Source organism: Mus pahari, chromosome 7 (genome assembly GCF_900095145.1).
Source record: "Mus pahari chromosome 7, PAHARI_EIJ_v1.1, whole genome shotgun sequence".
Taxonomy (NCBI): Eukaryota; Metazoa; Chordata; class Mammalia; order Rodentia; family Muridae; genus Mus; species Mus pahari.
In genome coordinates, this window is record NC_034596.1 from 34,827,941 (window position 1) to 34,848,340 (window position 20,400).

A 20,400-nucleotide genomic window follows, 5' to 3' on the forward strand; every position below is an offset into this window, starting at 1 on the left:
AAAACAAAAATTAAATATAAATACTTTCTTACACATAATAATATCTTGATCTGAAGATAATAGACTTTTGGGGGGTACTGAACACAGTTAATTGTGAATGACACATTAAAGCTAATTGGTTTTTTTTTTGTGTGTGTGTGTGTGTGGGGGTATATTCTGAACAGAGGCAAGGAGTCATTCAGGATGTCAGGGTGAGTGTGTGCATGTGTTCGGTGTGTGTGTGTGTGTGTGTGTGTGTGTGTGTGTGTACAAGGCTAGAAACTGCCTGGAGGTCATTCTGCTAAATTATATTAGATTTATTTAGACATTCGCCAGAGTTTCTGATGTGTACTAGAGGGGAAAGAAAGTCCAAATATAGTGGACCATAAGTAATTCAAGCTGCTGTTGATTGCACTTGTACTATATCCAATGAAATTAGTTTTTCATTGGTTGTCATGGTTTTAGAACATTATTATGTGAGAGCTAGGGTAATCTCTAAATGTAACTTGGTGTGTTTTTCTGTTTTAAAATCATTTTTGCTTTTTAACATATTATATGGTAAATTTTATGTTCTTTATGAATAATTTTTTTAGATTAACATTGCAAATTATCCTCTTCCTGTTCTTTCTGCCAAGCCCCATATACTTCACTTGCTCTCTTAAGAAGATCATTTATAAAAATGTTTTCTGTATCCTTGCCTATATAAGAATGATGTCAATGTTTCTAAGTGCTAACAAATGTAATATTGAGTATTCAGAATATAGAACAGTAGAATATCCACAGTTATTAGCCAATGTTATTATTATTTTCATTAAATTAGTTCTTCTTGTGCATATCAAAATATTATTTTATAGAAACAGGAAGTAGCCATTGTAGGAAGTCCATACAGGACATAGTTCCCTTAGAATAACAGCATAAAACAGTGTTTCACTTTTCACTTAACAACATAAGGAGTGGAATTCAGAACCCTGCACTGAAGAATCAAAACATTCCTGCCCTCTCTATAAAGCTTTGGTATATTTAACTGTTAACCTTTGATAGTTAACTTCCCTCCCTCCCTTTGCTGTACTCTCCTTTTCTCCCTACTCTTCCTTCCTTCATATATATATTCCTCTCTGTGTAGAGTGTGTATACGTGTTCCTATGAGTATGCAGGTATGCATGCAGTCTCACGTATGTGAAGACCAGAAATTGGGAATCTTCTTCTACTTCTCACCCCAATTTTGGAGATAAGAGTCCCTTACTGTGCCAGGAGTTCGCCGATTCAACTAGACTGGCTTGCCAGAACACTTTAAGGATTCTCCTGTTTATGCTTTCCTGGTGATGGGATTACATATCGTCACCACCACAAGCATCATTTTATGTGTGTTCTGGGGATCTGATGTCAGGTCCTTCGGCTTGCATGGCAGGCACGTTACCCACTGAGCCATCTCACCCAACCCCTTCCTTTCATTTTCTTAATCTTCAGCCTGGCCTGGGACTTAGTAGAACTCATTACATAGCCCATTTTCTTCAAACTTGCAATCAAACTTCCTTAGCCTCTCAACTGCAGGATTGCACCATGTTTAACCATGCCTGGCTTTGGATGAGCTTAGTAAACAGGCACATACTGAACATTTGTATTTTAAAAATCAAGATGTAGTTTAGTTCTTAATGTAATTTTACCATTCTCGATGGATTGTTTTGGTCTAGTTAGAATGCACATGACTCTTAAAAATATCATATTTGTTAAGGCTTCATCTAATAATTGTTAAGCGATCCACTTCAACTGTTTATTTTTGGTATAATTCTTCTTTAAAGTGCAAAATGGTTGGTTATTCCATTGTTCCAGTGGCTCTAGCTAAGTTATCATTCTAGGGTATGGTGCCTCTATGATAACTGAAGCAAAATACCCCTTGGAGCTTATGAATGAATTATCTATGGGGTTTTGATACCTGAAAACTTGTTTCAGAGCCCCCAAACTAGAACTTGCCCATCTTCTTTTCCTTTGTTACAATGATACTCTGCAACTGTGGTGACTACTTAGTATTTGTGAGTCAAGATCCCCCACAATCTATACTGAGCATCTCTCTTGCAAATGTATTGCTTTCCAGTGTCACTATGTTGTCTTACTGGTACCTTGACATTCTGTGGCCTTCATTTGTCCTTTGTCCCAGGGTATTTGGTTTTATGTTTTAAGGCTTGGTACCTTCTCTCTATCCTTATGTATTTGGCTTCGGTTTTCTTTTCTGCAGCCCTCCGCATGGACCCACTGACTGTGGTGTCAATCCGCATAGCCTGCTTTGTACTGTATCTAAGCATAGTGCCTTCATCAACTCTCTTCACAGATCCCTCACACAGCTCTGTGCATGTATATGTATATGTCTATGTGTATAAATCACTGTGGTTAATGATGACAGAACTATGTTGAAGGAAACTTCTGTAATATCTCTTTGCCTGGACATCAGCCAGATACATTTCTGTAGATAAAGAGGTAGCTGCTGGGTGTCCATCAATCATGTGAAGAATTGCAAAAAGTTTAAAACCCTGAGCACACTCAAGAAGTTCTAACTGATTCCATAGCTGGAGAAAGGGCTATGTTCACAAGAGGAGAGAACACAAGGGATTACAGGATTGCAGATGCTGCATTTAGTGGCTGACGGGAGTCAGCAGGAGAGATGTAATGCTATGTAATTACAAGAGAGGCTTTAATAGAGAAATGAGCTCTAGATGGTCAGCCAGCATTGGGGTAAAGAAGTGGATTTGAATTCAGCATGCAAAATATTCAGAACATTCAGTAATATTCTCTATTGAGCCTTAAATCTACCTTTTTTTTTTTTTTTTTTTTTTTTTTTNATTACAAGAGAGGCTTTAATAGAGAAATGAGCTCTAGATGGTCAGCCAGCATTGGGGTAAAGAAGTGGATTTGAATTCAGCATGCAAAATATTCACATCTTTTGACATAAATGTCTTTCCAAAGAAACCAGACTTTTTTTTTTTTTTTTTTTTTTTTTTTTTTTTACAGTGAAGAAATCCCTGCTTTAAAAATTCCCTGAGGGTTCAGGAGATAAATCAGTCAGTAAAAGGGCTTGCTTTGCAGGCACTAAGGTTGAGCTCATTAAGGAGAACCCATGTAAATAAAGCAAGTGTGGCAAGCTGTGCTGCAGTCTCAGAGCTGGGGATGTAGAGCCAGGAATGTCTCTGGGGTTTGTTGATCATCAGCCTAGGCTGCTTGGGAAGTTGCAGGCCAGTGAGGAACTTTGTCTTTAAAGAGTACATAATACCTGAGGAGTTTTGTCTGAGACCCTCCTCTGGCCCTTACACCCATGCACACCTGAACACAGATTAATCTGCACAAAATACATATAATATAGTCTGAGACATTCATACTTAAATATTTGTGACATATAATTCTGTTTCTATATGTTTCTGCAAATATAACCTAATTTTAATGTTTGTAAATAATTTGAGCCAATATACTAAATAATACTCATTTAGCAGGTTACTAATAATATCTTTTTTTAAAGATATTTTCTTTATTTACATTTCAAATGCTATCCCAAAAGTTCCCCCTGCTCCTTCTCCCCTACCCACCCACTCCCACTTCTTGGCCCTGGCATTCCCCTGTACTGGGGCATATAAAGTTTGCAAAACCAAGGGGCCTCTCTTCCCAATGATGGCCGAATAGGCCATCTGCTACATATGCAGCTAGAGACATGAGTTCTGGGGGTACTGGTTAGTTTATATTGTTGTTCCACCTATAGGGTTGCAGACCCCTGGAAAGTTGTATGACATGGGATATTTTTATAAAAACAAAACAAATCTATTTCTCAATCACGAGGAATATCTATTCAAGAAAAGTAACTTGTGCACAGGAAATATAATGGCATTATTTAGGTTGTCTTTGAATAGTAATTTCTAGTCAACAATAATTTGCCTATAACTTGAATTTATTTGTTTTATGTATATTAGCTCATGCTTATGTAGAAAGTTTGCAATGGCACTTATATACGCATCTAGTTTATTTTCTTATTCTATAGAAAAATTAAACTTCATACATGCAAATATAGTTAGGTTATATACATTTGAAGGAAAAGTAGTTGAAATGATAAATTTGTTTACTTTTGTCATTCCCATTCACCATGCTGGCAGATGTAAGAAAGAAATATGTCATTAATTTCAGATGGTAAGAATGGTAGTTTGGGTTTTTGTTAAGGATAATATGGTCTTTGAATTGTTATGGATGGGAGATTAGATGCCCTTGAGATAAGAGCGGCCATTTAAATTTGTATGCTTTTAAAGAATCTACCATTGTGTTCCCCTGGTATCTACAGGACTCCTCACTGTGCCACCAATTGGAAGTGTTTCAGAAATGCTGATTTCTGCATTCAGGAAAATGAAAAAAAAAATCTGTATTTTGGATAAGGTTAAGAGAGATTCTCACGCATGTCTAAGTTTGGGAATTGTTAATGTCTGCATCTGATAGGAGCTTCTTAAAGACAGAATGTTTCCCTTCACTGGTATCAACTCAATGCTCAGAACCACTGAGTGTGTTGCCTGGTCTGTAGTGCTCCGGAGCTTTACGCTGTTTTGTTTGTTTGTTTGTTTGTTTGTTTCACACAGTACAGCTTTGGATATTTAATGTCTATAGAATGAAATGGACCTTGGATTTCTCATGACAGTAACTCATTTGTTAAGATTAGCTCTGTTTTCATCCTATTCTACAGCCTTTGGTAATTTCTCATGAGAATAATAGTTGGCCTTCAAAGTGCTTATGGCAGAAGGAGAAAGAAATTCAGGAAGGAGCACAATTCTGAAGGAGTGTTAGGTTTGTTATCTCTTCTGCCAGTTGTTCGGTATATGCTAGATGCAGCTGTTCAAAAGTACCTGATTCTTTTCCAAGGTCAAATCCAATGACTAATTAGGAGAGACTTGTTACATAATTTCTTCCAAATCTTGGAACCAGAAGGGTAATGAGAGTTAATAGATTATTATATGATTTCCTGAATTTAAGATAGTAATCAACTAACTTTATCCATATCAAGTGCTTCTTCCAAGTGGATTTCAGTACCTAGAGTAATCCACACCTCACAAAACTTGACCAGGGACTTCAACAAGTTAAAAATACCAAAACGATACAAATGAACAGTGGACTTAAGTTGTACCAACCAGAATCTGAGTATTAACACCTTCCTGGCTGTGTTATCACAAATCAGCTACTTATTCTCCAACCTCTTTATCCATAATAAAATACATAACGATAACACTTGCTTATGCCTAGGTATGCAGGATGATTTCAGCATTCATATGTTTTAACATTCAACATAACTTCCAGAATATATTAAAAATCTTAGTAATGTAGGTTACTAAATGTGAAAGAATTATTGATAGAACAGTGTACTAAAGGTGTAATTTGAAAGAGGAAGACTTGAAATAAATGAGTGAAATTAATAACAGAACCTATTTAATATATTTCTATGTGCAAGGGGATATGAGTTTATGTGTTGTCTAGGAAAAAGTCTGAATGGGGTTCGGGGTACTTTTACCGGATCTAGTAGCAGTATTACTCAGAAAGCCCAGAGATGTGTAATGTGCATGTTTATAGAAGCATTGCCAGTCCTGTGTTCATATGGGATTGGGTCTCAGTGACCCCATGACATGACATTGGTTTCAGTTTTCTTATGTTTTCTGTTTATATATTCCTTTTTGAGAGGACTTCCCCCCCCCCCCCCGACAATTCATCTTCCTCCCTGGTATCCACCCTTTCAGTAGTATTTAATCTGTGTAGATCTTTTCATTTAGTGAAGGGTAACTCTTTGGATGCAACCAGCTCCCAAGGGTCTGAGTCTTGCTAAGGGACACTAGCAGCACGCAGCAAGTCAGCTGGCATTGTCTACCCTGTGCATTTTTTTCTCAGCTTTTGAGACGGACATTAGAAACAGCAATCCTCATCTCTCATTTAGTTATGGATCCTGTGAATTCTTCCAACTATTATTTTACCAATAAATAAACTGAGCCACAGGACACAGTGAATTCTTAACAAAGGCGCAGAGAAATCATTTTCCAGAGATAAATTGAAAGCCATGGAACTGAGCTCCTGAGTCTAAGCTTTTAATTAGACTAGCTCAAAGGCTGACTCAAACAAAGGAAGACCATAGTGAAGACTCAAAGCTAAGTGGACCAAACAAGGAAAACAAAGCTTTTATAGTAATTATTAATATTTCCTCAGACTGGAAAGAAAGTGCATCTCTCCACCACTCCCTTGTTTATACCCAAATGAGGGCTGCAGGGCAAATGGGAGGGAAGTGGAATATTGGCAAATTCTGATTCTGAGACAATTCAACCAAAATGTTCTGTGAAATGTGAGGTGGCTTCTCAGAAACACATTTTTGAATCTTTGACTCCTGGGACTTGAATTCTTTCAGGCTTAGTTAAACCTTGAGTCTTCTTGGAAGGAAGTTCTCTGACATCCCATCTTCCTTCTTCATATCCATACTTTAACGGTATTTCCACTGTGCAGATGTTTTCATTTAGTTCATGGTAAATCTTTATTGAATGGCCATTACGCTATAAGGAAACCATTTAATTCTTTAATTTTACCGGATATCTTGGAAAGTTGCTTTAAATATTCAAATGTATTTTTGAACCAAAGTATTTAGAGAAAGAAAGTTCTTCCAGCCAGAGATTGTTTCCGGTGCTGGTCTGAGGTTGGAAATGTTAAGAATGGCGGCCCTGAGTGATGCCACAGCGATGTTCATACACAGCCTTGTCACATTGGCTAGCATATTCCTTGTTTACTTAGGATGTCAAAGAGACCAATACCATATTTAGATTAAGTTATTATTTTTTACTCAAGCATTAAGAATATTGATTATTTCTAGCCAAGAAGAAATATGTAGGACTAAAAATAATTACACTTAACTGGAAATAATTATCAAGAGTCTTGGTTTTAAGAAGAATAGATTTATAGAATAGTTGGTTTGTGGATGTGTTTGGATATGTAACACTTATATTTAATAGCCTTTATAAATTACTCTTTGTACATATATATCTTGTCTGATGAATGGTGCTATATTTTAAATGGAATTTTAAATTTATCAAATAGTTGAGCAAATGTATTTTAATAACAGTTAAATTAGTATACCTATCACTATATACCTGAATATATATATTTATATCCTGTGTTCTAAAACATGGTGTTGAATTAGCAATTAATAACTAAGTTTAACCAATATGAAAAAACCTTTAGGGCATTAGTAAACACATAAAACTACTCAAATTCACTTATATTTTTAAAATTTTTGATGTATTTATTTATTTTACATTTCAATCACAGCTCCCCTCCTCCCAGTTCCCCTCTCCTACAGCCCCTTCCCCCATTTCCCCTCCCCTTCTCCTCTGAGGAGAGGGAAGTCCCCTCTGGGTATCACCCCATCCTATCACATCAAACCCCTGAAAGACTAGGCACATCCTCTCCCACTGGGGCCAGACAAAGTGGCCCAGTTAGGAGAATGGGATCCACAGACAGGCAACAGAGTCAGGGACAGTTTCTGCTCCAGTTATTAGGGGACCCCCCATGAAGACCAAGTTGCATATCTGCTCTATATGTGCAGGGGGCCTAGGTCTAGCCCATGCTTGCTTTTCGTTTGGTGGTTCAGTCTCTGGGAGCCCCAGTAGGTGCAGGTTAATTGGCTCTGTTGGTCTTCTTGTGGGGTCCCGATCCCTTCCAGGTTCCCCAATCCTTCTCCTAATTCTTTGACAAGACTTCCCAAGCACCATCTAATGTTTGGCTGTGGGTCTCTGCATTTGTTTCCATCAGCCACAGTGCAGAGCCTCTCAGAGGACAGTTATATTAGGCTCTTGTCTGCAAGTATAAGAGAGTATCATTAATAGTGCCAGAGATTTGTGGTTGCCCATGGGATGAGTCTCAACTTAGACCAGGCATTGATTGACCATTCCCTCTGTCTCTGCTACATTTTTGTCCCTGCACGTCTGGTAGGCAGGACACATTTTAGACTGAAGTTTTTGTGGGTGAGTTGCTGTCCTTCACTGTCCCTCCACTGGGAGCCTGTCTGGCTACAGGAAGTGGCCACTTCATTCTCCCTACCCAGTCGGCTGGGAGTCTCAGCTCGGTGCTGAGGGGTATAGGAGCTTCTCTCCCGATACAGCTCGTGTTTTCAACATAGATCGCATTCATGTGTAAGCGAAAGGGACTTCTTAAACTAAGTCAGTCCTTCTGCATTCAGAGGTTTGCGTGGAAGGATCTGTTTCTGCGGTTGCCGTGATTTCTATCTGAGAAAGGAGAACTGAATCAACATATCCTGGTGCAGTACCATAGATCCTGTTGAAGACCTGAGACTCCAGGCCCTCAGAAAGATAATTTGTTCCTCACAGACATTGCAGTAGGTAGCAAGAAGAGAAGGACAGAACCTGCTCTGTGAAATGCATCTCCCACAAGAGAGATGAGGTTAGGTTAGTTGTCGTTTGTCGGTGGGGCCTTTACAAGCATCCTGATATTAGGAAAGTCTAACTTTAAGCAAGGGATGCTGACAAACAGTTCATCTGTCAATCACATTATGACCTGGGAATGTTTGGGAAATGTGTTCCAGGGAGACTGACATCTCTATTCTAACTTTCTAAAAGGTCTGCAGGTCTGCAGGAGGAAAGATAGAGTTGTCATTGCAAGTGGCCCACTGTACAAACATCACTGAAGAGTTTGGAGCAAATTAGCTGCTTTCAAAAATTACCCTTTCAAATGTTTTGGACATTTTAGAGGCCCAGGAACACTTTAGCATCTCCTTGTAATATCTAGAAGATGTGATTTCTTGGGGGAAACTTGCTTCTTAATGGGAGTTGGTATCTATTACAGCGATAATATGTGTGTGCTGACAAGGAAGTCTTGTGTTTGCTTTGTAAAATCCAAGCTTCTCTTTGAAGGTGGGGCTCAGTACAAATTTTAAATGGAAATAAAATCTTAAGGGTTATCAGTTTCTATGTCAGAGTTAGATCTTAAAACCTGCCCTTTGCATCCTTCAGTAGGTTAGAGCAGTGTGTGACTTAAGCTATTGATTAGGGAGTTTTAGGGCTACAGTTCCATGTGTTAGGAATAGCATTGCCTTTTAGACGTATAGATTGTAAAGTGTGGTAAATGCCATGCAGGTATGTACCATGGGATGAACCAGGACATTATTATATAGTTAGATTTTATAAAAGAATCCTACACCATAATTTTAAGTTTGTGTCCATAACTAAAGAAAAAATGTGGTGCAAGAGAATGCCAGACTATAAGAAATATTTTATTAGGAAAGTTTTATTTTGGTAGATATACTGTCTTTTCTAAATCTAGCCTAAAGTTACCATTTTTTGTTTGTTTGTTGAGACAGAGTCGTCTCTGACGGCAAGGTTGGCATGGAGCTCACACAGATCCACTGGCCTCTGTGCCTGAGTGCCGGGATCAAAGGTGTGTGCCACCACACCCAGATGAGCTACCTCTTAGAAGGTGGTTTTTGGCAATGTCTTTGTTTTTGGTTATTACTGTCCAAGTACAGTTCTTATTTACCTCTAACAGACATCATTGTAATAATTCCTTCCTGCTATCCTTACCTTTAGTCACTCCAGGTGAAGTGAATTTTGCTGTTTAAACTATGGTATTTAACAAGCTCCTGCAATCCCACCACCACCGCCCACTCAGCCTTTCTCTTCTGGTTCCTGAAAGTCCCCTGTAATAAATTCTTCATAAAGCATAAACAATGTTCCTTCCTTGTCTTTAGTGTTTTCTAAGTCCCTGAAACTTTTTTTGCTCTTTTGAAATAGTTTCTTATACATTTTTTTATTTTAAAATAGTATACATTATCCATGGATTAAATTCCAATTACCTTTCTTGTGGTGGTCTGATAAATTTCAGCGTGGATTTATTAATGTATATGCTGCAAGGTTCCATGAGGTCATAGCAGATTTGCTGCTTTGTCATGAAATAGCTCATTTATGTTCATGTCTGACTTGATTTTAAATATCTTCCGGTGTGCCTTTTCTCCTAGTGTATGAAAGTCACATCCACAGTTATGGATCACACAGGCGGAGACATTAAGAACTTCATAGAGCATTGTTACAGTTTCATCTGTGTGAATGTAAGTAGTAAAGATAATTGGTTGGAAGAACTGGAGACCTGAGCAAACAATGTCAGGGAATGGACCCTTCTCAACAATGTCAGAGAATGGACCCTGCTCGACTGACCCTTGTGCAACAGAAGATTTTGATAGATTAGTTGTGCTAATCACTATCTGATTTAAAATTGCACTTTTTACCATTTCAAATAGAAGAATATTATTTTACGAACCCAATTCCTATAATGAGATGCAAGTATTGCTTCCATCGACAGTAATTTTAATTTTCCATCAGTAAAGTAGATACATGAGTTCAACCCAGGATATAGCACAAATCTTAATGTGCATAAAATATGGGTATCTTTTTAAAGTAGTTTAATGTTAATTTTGATAAATACATTGAATACCATGTAAAGTTTGTCTTCCTGTGAGTCAACTTCTATTCTGTAAGAGCTTCCCTTCACTTTCTCTTATTTTCTTGTCTTTGAGGTTGTGTCCTCAGATAGTCAAGAAACGAGGAAGTTACTGAGTGTACTGGAAGAGAGGAGCCTTCCTCTTCTGTATCCTGTTGTCGTTGTCTTGGTGAGTAAATAGGCCTCTTCTCTCATTGAGCCTCTGCTTCCTGTTTGATAACCTAATGTTTATTTCCTTGGAAAAGATCGCATTCAATTGAGAGTGTCCACCATGCAGAAGACTTCAAAGATCTTAGATTGATTTTTCTGCTGACTTGCGCCTTTGTGGCTGTGGTCATGTGGCCAAATGATATTGGAAAACTAGTTGATTCCACTAGCAATCAAGTTATTTATCCTAACCAAAATATAAAACTATGTGTCCAAACTGACTTGTTGTTAAACTAATGTCTAAGAACTATATTTAGGGTGTTCAACAGAAGCAAAAGCAGAAATCCAAAGGCTTAAAGAATATAAGAAAGAAGTACTCGGAAAACTCTGTTGGCCTAAGAATACATAGAATGAGTGAGTGGTTGAAGAGAGTATGTAGAAGAATGGCCTGTGCATATTTGGAGACAACACACACACACACACACACACACACACACACAGGCACATACATTTTCAATGACTGAAAGAATATGTTGACTTAAGAATTCACTGAGAAAAAAGATCAGAATCCATGCTGGCTTAACCAGCTAAGAAATGGGGCTGTCAATGGGAGGAGAGGCCCTTGGTCTTTCGAAGATCATATGCCCAAGTACAGGGGAATGCAAGGGCCAGGAAGTGGGAGTGGGTGGGTTGGGGAGCAGGGNGGGGGGGGGGGGGGGGAGGGTATAGGGGACTTTCTGGATAGCATTTGAAATGTAAATGAAGAAAATATCTAATAAAAAAAAAGAAATGGGGCGTGAAATCTGAAATACTTTTTGTCCTGTAGAGAGGGATTCCAGACAGTCTCAGAAATACCTAGTTTTGTAAGCTCAAACCTATTGTGTAGTGTGGGAGCTTAATTCTTGTTAGATAATTGGTAACATAGGTAAGATGTTAACATAAATGAAAGACAAAACTTTGTATTAAACAAAACTCTAACGTGATCAATGGCAGAACAAGCAAGTTGGGTTGAGTGGGGTTAGTTTATTCACTGGCTAAGTGTATTTGATTATGTGCCCTAAAGGTAGGTTCCAGGGTGCAGCTTGTATTGAAACCCGTCACGTGTGAGTGATTTCCTGAGCAACAGGGTGTCGCTGGATGTTTTAGGAAGGTTATGGAATCAACTCAGTGGTGGAATACTGCAGTGCTTTGAGGGTGGAGGGATATATTTGAAGTCCTGGGTTGAGCCCTCCATTCCATATTTCTTTGTATAGAGATCTTCGTTTGATCTTCACAGGTGAGTTGCTAAGTCTCGCCTATTCAGTCTAGTAAGAAGAAGACATCAATGCCTTGGTTCCTTTCTTAAGATGCTTAACCATGAGCTCTATTTTCCTGAGTGTAGAATTGAAGCTAATATTACCAGGTTGCATAGATTAGCATGAATCAGTGCAGAAAGCAACTCCTGCCCTTCACTGGGCCCTTAGCAAGCCTGCAGTGCTGGCTTGTCCTATGGTACTTGTCTGACTCCCCTTCTTTCTACTCTGGATAGGATGGTTCATAGTTCATTTCCATTAATTTTACCCATTTCCAAGTTTGATCACATTTTCCACCTTTGTCCTGGCTACTTCCATTGGAATGCCTGTCTCTTCAGATTCAGTACCTCAGCTCTATCACGGTATCTCTAAGTTAACAACTTCCATGCCACAGCTGTCACTTTAAGCCACAGGCACAGAGGTGTTGCCCTATGAATGAAAGTTTAGCTAATTATTCACCAAGTTAGTAGAAGTATAGGAATAATATGATTGTAAAATTCAATAAAATGACTTTAAGTTTGGATAGGCTATACTTTAAACTTTAAAGGAAAAGTGTGTATACTTGCAGTGTGGTTGTTTATAATATGTATATAATTGAATATGTATATAAGCATATACACATTTTGTTTAACAGGAAAGACGTGTGTATTAAAAGCCTTAGAAGACATTCTTTCACTTTGCTTCCTTCTAAATTAACTTGCTGGGGAACCAACACAAAAATAAGCTTTTGTTTTGATTTTTAATGAGGATTTAAGTTAAATGACTCCTAACTCTGGGACTGGACCAAAAGGTATCTGGCCATTTCTGTATGCAGGTGCTTTTACTCATCACAAATAGGTTCTAAAATTATAACTTATAGAGGGATGTGTGTTTTTCCTCGGAATTATGGTGGTTCAATAGTTATAAAATTTAGCAAGGCTTCATGAAGCCCTGGCTTGTCTTTCAGTCACTGTGCTGCCAGGAACGACCCATTAACTCTTAACCTCCAAGTGCCATGATTACAGGGCTGGAGGCTCCACCCCTTCTGGTCAGACTGTAAATGCTTACAGGACTGTTTAGCGCTAGATGAGACATTATAAGGGCTATCAACCTCCAATTTGATTCTACTTGAGAAAGTTGTCATCTATGTGCTGTTGAGGTCAAATATTTATAGAAAAAGGAGGTGGGAGGTCAACTAAGCTAGGGCATTTGACCAAAGCAATAATGGATAAATTTTAAAAATTTATTTTCATTAATTAAATAATGACGTGTTCCGTGTGTGAGGATGCATGTGTCAGTGTGTGTGGGTACACAGGTACAAATGTACATGTATGTGTGCATGTAGGTCAGAGGATACCTTATGGACATGGATTATCTCTGTGCCCATATTCTGGGGTTTGAACTCCTGTCATGCTTGATGCCTTCCTCTACCATGCCATCTCGGTTTTAAGAGGTAATTGTTGGCATTGGGATTAGTAATGTGGAAGCTCACATTTTTCTCATATTGTCAATGAGATACAGAATAATCCTTTGAAACTTCTTGGTTTCTGTCATCAAAGGGACAATCAGATTTTGAGTTGATAATATTTAGGAAATTACTGACTGAAAGGAACAAAGATTATGTTCCCGATTTCTTGGTAGAGCCTATTGGATTTTATTTTTGATTTTGTGCAAGTCTTTATTATTTAATTAAAAAAACCGCCAGAAATGTTAGGCTATCTTTAATGCTGGACATTTTTATTATTTAGGATAGACTGGTGTGGGTAAGCAGTCTCTACTAAGATTCAGGAGGGGACAAAATTTCCACATAAAGACAGGGGAAAAATAAAGTATTTTGGAAAAAATTAAGAAACTTAAGAAAATAAATTTGCTTTTTCTTTTTAAAAAACTTGTTTTTTTCCATAATCTTTTAAATGTAATCTATTGTGTAATAATACATTATGACAGGCTTCCTTTCAAGTGGTCATTTTTCTAAATGTGTAAGTTTAGTTCTCTAAAAAAATTTTTTTATTAAACCTTTGATGTTCAAAATACTGTCCAGGATCATCTGTTTGGTCATCATTTTTTCCCTTTTATTTGTTTTTATATTGGCCTTCTTTGACAAAGTCTTGTGCTGATAACGACATTGTTTAAGGAATAAGCTTGCATTAGATTATTATGTTTTTTATTCTTTGAGAACTTCATTTGCTGTACTTTGACCACCCCCTCATCATCTCATCCCTTCCTACCGAAATTTAAGATTTTTTTTCTTCTTTCCCTACCAAGTTCAATTCCTGTTGCCCAACTAGTCTCAGGATTGAGGCCAGCTCTACTGTGGTCACAACATTGAAGCAACTGACTGTCCCCTTGTGTAGCTATTATCAAATGCTAATAGCTTTTCAGCCAGCAGTGGGATCAAGACTTCCCCTACCCCTACCCTACTGTGCTGGAAGCAAGTATTACTTTTATCAACCTAAAATCTTCATTTTGGTATATTTCACTATGTATTTTTACAATAAGCCAGATATTGTTGGTAATACTGGCTAGTTGATTAAAATAGATATTTGTACTAAAAGTAGAAAAAGATTATTAAGGAGAATAATCCACAGTGCTGTGTTTTAATGAATTTGTGTGCATTTTGGATGCTGCTTATTGTTCCATAAGTCTTTTTTTAATGACCTTTAGAAAGACATCATCTCTTACTACTAGTAAAAATAAGCATGTCTCTCAAAAAGAAAATATTGTCTATTTGGAAGAAAATACTCTCTTATACGTTAATACATTTAAAAACATTTACCATTTAGGTTGTACAGCAAGAAAAGTCATAAATACATGTTTAGATTAAGTCTTTCTCAAAACATTAAGTAAGAATATATTTGAATTTCCTTTTGAGGTGTGATTTTTTTTGTTTTTTTATATACATTGTATACAACAACAGCATATTTCTTATGATATTTTCATATAACTACATAATTGTGCATTCACTCCACTTCTGCTCTGACCCTTTGTCCCCACACCTCCCCTCTCCTATTAGTTACCCTGGTCTCTTAGGAGCTAGTGCTTCTGCTCTCAGTTTCTAAATACCTCCATAATTTTATATATCTGTATAGAAGCTAGGATCCCCGGAGGAGAGAAAACACAATATTTGCCTTTCTGAGCTTTACTTAATCTTTTAGGTACTTCTGAGCAAGTCCTTGCCTGTGTCTGTATCTGAAACACTTTCATGTCTTTCCCTCTGACTGGTACAGCACTTCACATCTCGTGTAAAGATCTCTGATGGATTTGGAATTGGGCTTTGTTCACAGTGAGAGATGGAGGTCTAGGTTCATTACTGATGTGTGCATATCCATATTTCCAGAACCGTTATTCATGCATATTTTTCCTATGGTGGTGGTGGTGGTGGTTGTTGCTGTTGTTATATATCTTCATCAAAAATTAGGAATATTTGGCTGGGAGTATGTGGATTTACTTCTGGGTTCTCCATTTGACCTCATTGATCTGTGTGTCTGTCTATACTGCTTTCATTATTATGACTATAATGTGTCTCTAAGACAGGACTGGTAATTATATCCAGCATGGCTCTTTCTGCTTAGAAAGGCTGTAGCTATTTGATCTTTTATGCATTCTTATGAATTTTAGGATTTTTTTCCAGTTTCATAAACAATGCTACTGTTATTGTCCAATGCTCCCAGTAATATAAATATGTTTACAGTTTTAAATTTGCCAATGCATAACATTGGGAGAGCTTTCCAAATCTTGTAGTGTCTTCTACAACTTTTTTTCTTCCGTGTTTAAAATTTTTATTGTAGAGGTCTGTCATTTCCTTAGTTAGGTTTATTCCAAGGTATTATTTTTGAAGCTCTTGTGATCAGAATTGTTTTCCTTATTTCTTTCTCAGCATGTTTATTATTGCTATACAAGCAGTCTACTGAAATTTGCATGCTATTGACGTATCCTGCTCCTGCTGAAAGTGTTCATTAGTTCTATGGGTTACCTGTGAGAATCTTTCCTGTCTCCTGTGTACCCACCAGATCATGCCGTCTTGCTCGTTTATATGACTTTTATTTCTTTCTAGTCTTAATTCCTTGCCTAAAACCTTGAACATTCTCCTGAATAAAAATAGAGAAAACCAACAGTTTTGTCTGCTTCTGAATTTTATGGTAGAAATTCTTTGAGTTTGTCTCACTTAGCATACTGTCGACTGTAAGTTTGTTATTGTTTATAGCATTTTTATCATGTCAAGGTACATTTATTCTATTCCTAACTTCTTAAGAGTTTTTACAATAAAAGTATGTTGGACCTTGGCCAAACCCATGCTCATGTGATTTCTATCCTTTAGTAAGTTTATGCGATTAGAATTATTAATTTGTAGGTATTGAAGTTAATTTCAGAGAGTTGAGTGATCTTTTTGATATGTTTCAATTTGATTTGCAACTATTTTATTGAGAATTTTGCATCTGTGTTTATCAGGGAAACTGTCATACCATTTTGTTTTTGTTGCGTTTTCTTATCTGATTTTGATAGCTATAATATTGGCTGTATAAAATCTGTGGTTGTGTTGTTCTCCTTTCTACTGTATGAAGTGGTTCTTTTTTTTTTTTTTTGTTACATTGAGTGTTACTACTCAGTCTAGCCTACAAAGTATTTAAGGTTTTTTCTGAGTTAATCACAGTTGTTCTTTGTGCCTTCTTAAACTATATGACATAAATCCATCACAGCTTACAGTGGGTTTATTATACGTTCTGAGAATTCCATATTTTAATGAAAATACATTTAGCATTCCACATCCTGCACAGCACTGTAGCTTAGCAACATATACTGTGGAGTATGTAGGTTGTTCTCCCTCATGAGAATGTGGCTGGTTGGACACTGACACCCACTATATTGTGTAGTATTATCGAGGCTCTCTTAGCATTCATCAAGGAGAAAATCAAAATTCAATGTTTGATTTCTATCAAATGCAGACTGCTGCCACACCATTGTGGAACAGAAATATTCAAAGTGAAAAGTTTCAGTCAGGATCATGTGTATTTGGCTTTCTTTGTAGATTGTTTTTTGCTAGAGGGTCTTCTGAAAGTTCTTTCAGTGTCCTTATAACAAAAGCTATGAATGTAGGACACACCCCATTCTTTTTTTCTTTTCTTATTTTGTTGTTTTCATGACTTCAACGATAACTTATGTTCACAAATATATCATTTGAAAATATAAAAAATGAGTTCATAAAATTTAAATCAGATATTAAAGAAATAATTGGCTTAAATGAAACAAGACTCAAAGGGCCTAAGGCTGTGAACTGAGGCCATTTTCACAGAGACTTGGGATCAAGAGCTATTGATTTTTCCTGGGAAGTGGGGAAAAGTGATTTTAAAATGAAGATGCAGTACTACTAATATCTGTATTCTAGACTAGATTATATAAAAATGATCTTGTAAAATCCTCGCAATTCATATACTGTATCTAAAAAGCTTAGTAGAGTTCTATCATACTTGGCTGTATTTCCACAGAACATCCATTAAATAATGGACAGCATATGATTTAAAGCTTAATTCTTCAGTATATAGAAATGAATCACCCAAGCACCAAATCAATGGCTAGGTTTTAAGTTGTGGAAAAATAAGAAACCCATTCATAGAAGTTTACATTTGAGAGTTAGATCAAATTCTTAAATATTACTTAGTGAAATCATGTTTTCATTTCTTTGATAGAAAAGTAATTTTACTATAGTTCCCTATCGCACAACTCCACTTTTCTCAGACAGCACCCACAGATTATTGGTGTTATTAGAAATGGGAAACTTTGTCAATTTACCCTTGCAAAAAATATAAAGTATCAAGTGGAATTTTAGTGTTCTAAGAGCATAATTATAGCTTCAAAGGCATTAAACCTAGTTTAGTTTTTGTTAGTCAGAAGTTGCTTATAGATATACAAGATCAGAATATGTGGTCTTTAAAATAGTTCAGAATGTTTAGTATTTGAGCATGTCAGCAAATAAAATAATTTTTAAAAGCCCGGAAAACCATCAGCCATTGACACTTGATACTTTACATGTGAGGAAACTGTCACAGAGAAGTAAATTGTTTCCAGAAGGTTCCTCAGTCCACAGTGGCAACACCAGGAGCAGAATCAATCCAGTGTGCTGTTCAATATACACTTGTAACTTTGATGCTTTCATGAATGTGTTAAATAATGGAAAAAGATTAAAAATATACATATATACACATAGATGTATCCAATGTTCCTGACTAATAAAGAACAACTGTCAACTGGAAAATGGAGGCAGGGCCTTCTTTTAAGTATAATGGCTTCTTATTTTAGCTTCAGAGTCTCGAGGGCTTTTCTGGATTAAAGTTCTAAAACTCCACAGTCTTGTTAAATCTCCCAGCGGATCCCAGATATGGGTCCTTTACTTTTTCCTGTTTTGACTTTCCACCTTTTACTCATCTGCTTATTTAGGGCATTTATGCTGTTAACCCTGTCATTCCTCGTCTGAAGTGATGCATTTTTCAAGGTAGAAATTCCTAGCAAGCCAAGGAGGTTGATTCCCCTCACAGGGTTTCCATCTTGGCGTTTATTTCACAGTTCCTTTGCTTCAGCTTTCTAGATGGTTTGCTCTTGTTTGCAGTGTCTGTTGCAGCTCGGGAGTCAGCCCCTGGCCGGCCTTGGGGTAGCTACTAGTCCTGCTTCCACTACACTCTCAATGGTATTGCCTTTGTAGCCCAGTGAACACTTCTGCATTTTCTTCTGAAAGATCTCCTTTGTATTATATGTTAAGTATTTATGCTTTTTCACTTCAGTTTATTGGCTTTCTCTTTCCTGCCTGCATACCACCTCAGCAGAAATGGAATTACATGTGCAAGTTTTACAAATTCTTGTCTTGTACTAATACAGTAAGTCTCAGGTATTTCCTGCCTAAGTCAATAATAAAAGTAAGATAAATACCGGTTAAAGAATACTTTTGGAGCCTTTACAACTGTGGTGATAAAGGAATTACTTTCTAACACAAAGATGAGGAAGGCTGGCATCATTCCTGTGAGGGGTGTTGAATAGAGAAATGGCTGTGTTGCTATAATTTTAGATATTTGCTTATGGCTAAATGGAGAAAGGAAAGCTCATGTTGTGCAGTAGAAAGTGGCAAAGATTAACTGTGATGAACATATAACTGATGAAGTACACAGAAATGATTCTCATAGAAACACCTTCCTCCTGTTAATCCTGTTAAAGGATAGGGCTATTTGTTTTCGGATACAACAGTGTCCTAATGAAATCTGAAAATAGAATGGAATCTAGAGGACATTTTTCTAATCTGTATAAATATGTTTTTCCTAATTAAGCATGGATTTAGAACCTGCTAATTATTTCTCCACTTTCAATAGGCTACTCAGATTGGTTCAGTGAGCAAAACAATTAGCTTTTTTTTTCTTTTCTTTTCTTTTTTTTTGCCAGTGTGATCCTAGTTAATCAGTTTGAAAAGTGACATGTGAAACACATGAGGCCAAGGTAATAAAATTGGACTGCTTTGTTAAGGAGCTTATATTGATGTTAGCCCTAGGAAGAATTGGATGACTGACTTTGTCATTCATTAAAATAAATCCACTTGGTTCAGTGGAAGAATCATACTTAACATGTTAACTATTACCATGCTATGTAGGAAGCTTATCAAACAGGTTTATTTGACTTATAATATAGCTGCTCTCTAGATTGCTGATCTCATAATTGATAATTTAGGTTAGAACTACTAAGGGATTGAGGACAGATAGTGTATGTAATTAATGTAAGTTACATGTTTTCCCTAGCAACTGTTCCCTATGTGAGTAGAGATATTGCTATGTTAATGAGTGCCCAGGCTGTAGAGGTACTCAGTACTCTGTAACATTCACTTTTTTGGTAAATACTCTTTCACTCTCAATAAATATATTTATGACATCTAAATATGCTTGAGAGTTTCTCTACCTTGATATTTTTGTGCTACTATCTTCCACTTAAATAATGAAATGAGGTTTAATAAAACCCTACCTTAGGTGGGTTAGTTTTGCAAAACTACTATACCTTTTAAATACTATTAAAGTTATGTATTATACTTATATAATAATAAATATAGCTTAAACAACATAAAAATATGGAACCTGAATTTGGATGCATTATTTAATTGCTTGTATTATTTGAATTAATTTTTGTTTAGTTGAGAAAGTTAATGTATTCTCAGGTGACTAACCTGGTAAGGATTCTGGGTCTGGAGTTAATGTTCCGGGTAATAGGATCAGCTTCAGCACACTTTAACCAGTCCAGGTTGGTTAGTGTCTGCGACCTTCAGTTCAGACCTTTATCCATAATAAAATATTACGCCCTCTATGCATCTGAGATTTCCTTTTTAAAATATTTTGTATTTGTAAATAGCAGCATGTTGTAAAACCACTTCACATTTTAATGCTCTCCAGTGTATATATTTCAAATGTAAAGTAGTTTGTCAGTGTACCAGCTATGTTAAAATATGAATCGGGCACAATGGCATGCCTGTTTCTGTTGTTTTCTC

At 36.8% G+C, this 20,400-nt stretch overlaps 1 protein-coding gene across 1 annotated transcript in view; it reads left to right on the forward strand.

The window, feature by feature from the left end:
• Crppa (CDP-L-ribitol pyrophosphorylase A) overlaps nucleotides 1-20,400 on the forward strand; it is a 274,837-nt gene that overhangs the window by 113,159 nt on the left and 141,278 nt on the right. The window contains exons 7-8 of the mRNA XM_021202203.1: nucleotides 9,995-10,084; nucleotides 10,550-10,642. Of these exons, the coding sequence (XP_021057862.1) occupies nucleotides 9,995-10,084; nucleotides 10,550-10,642 (183 nt within the window). The remainder of the gene's footprint in view (nucleotides 1-9,994; nucleotides 10,085-10,549; nucleotides 10,643-20,400) is intronic.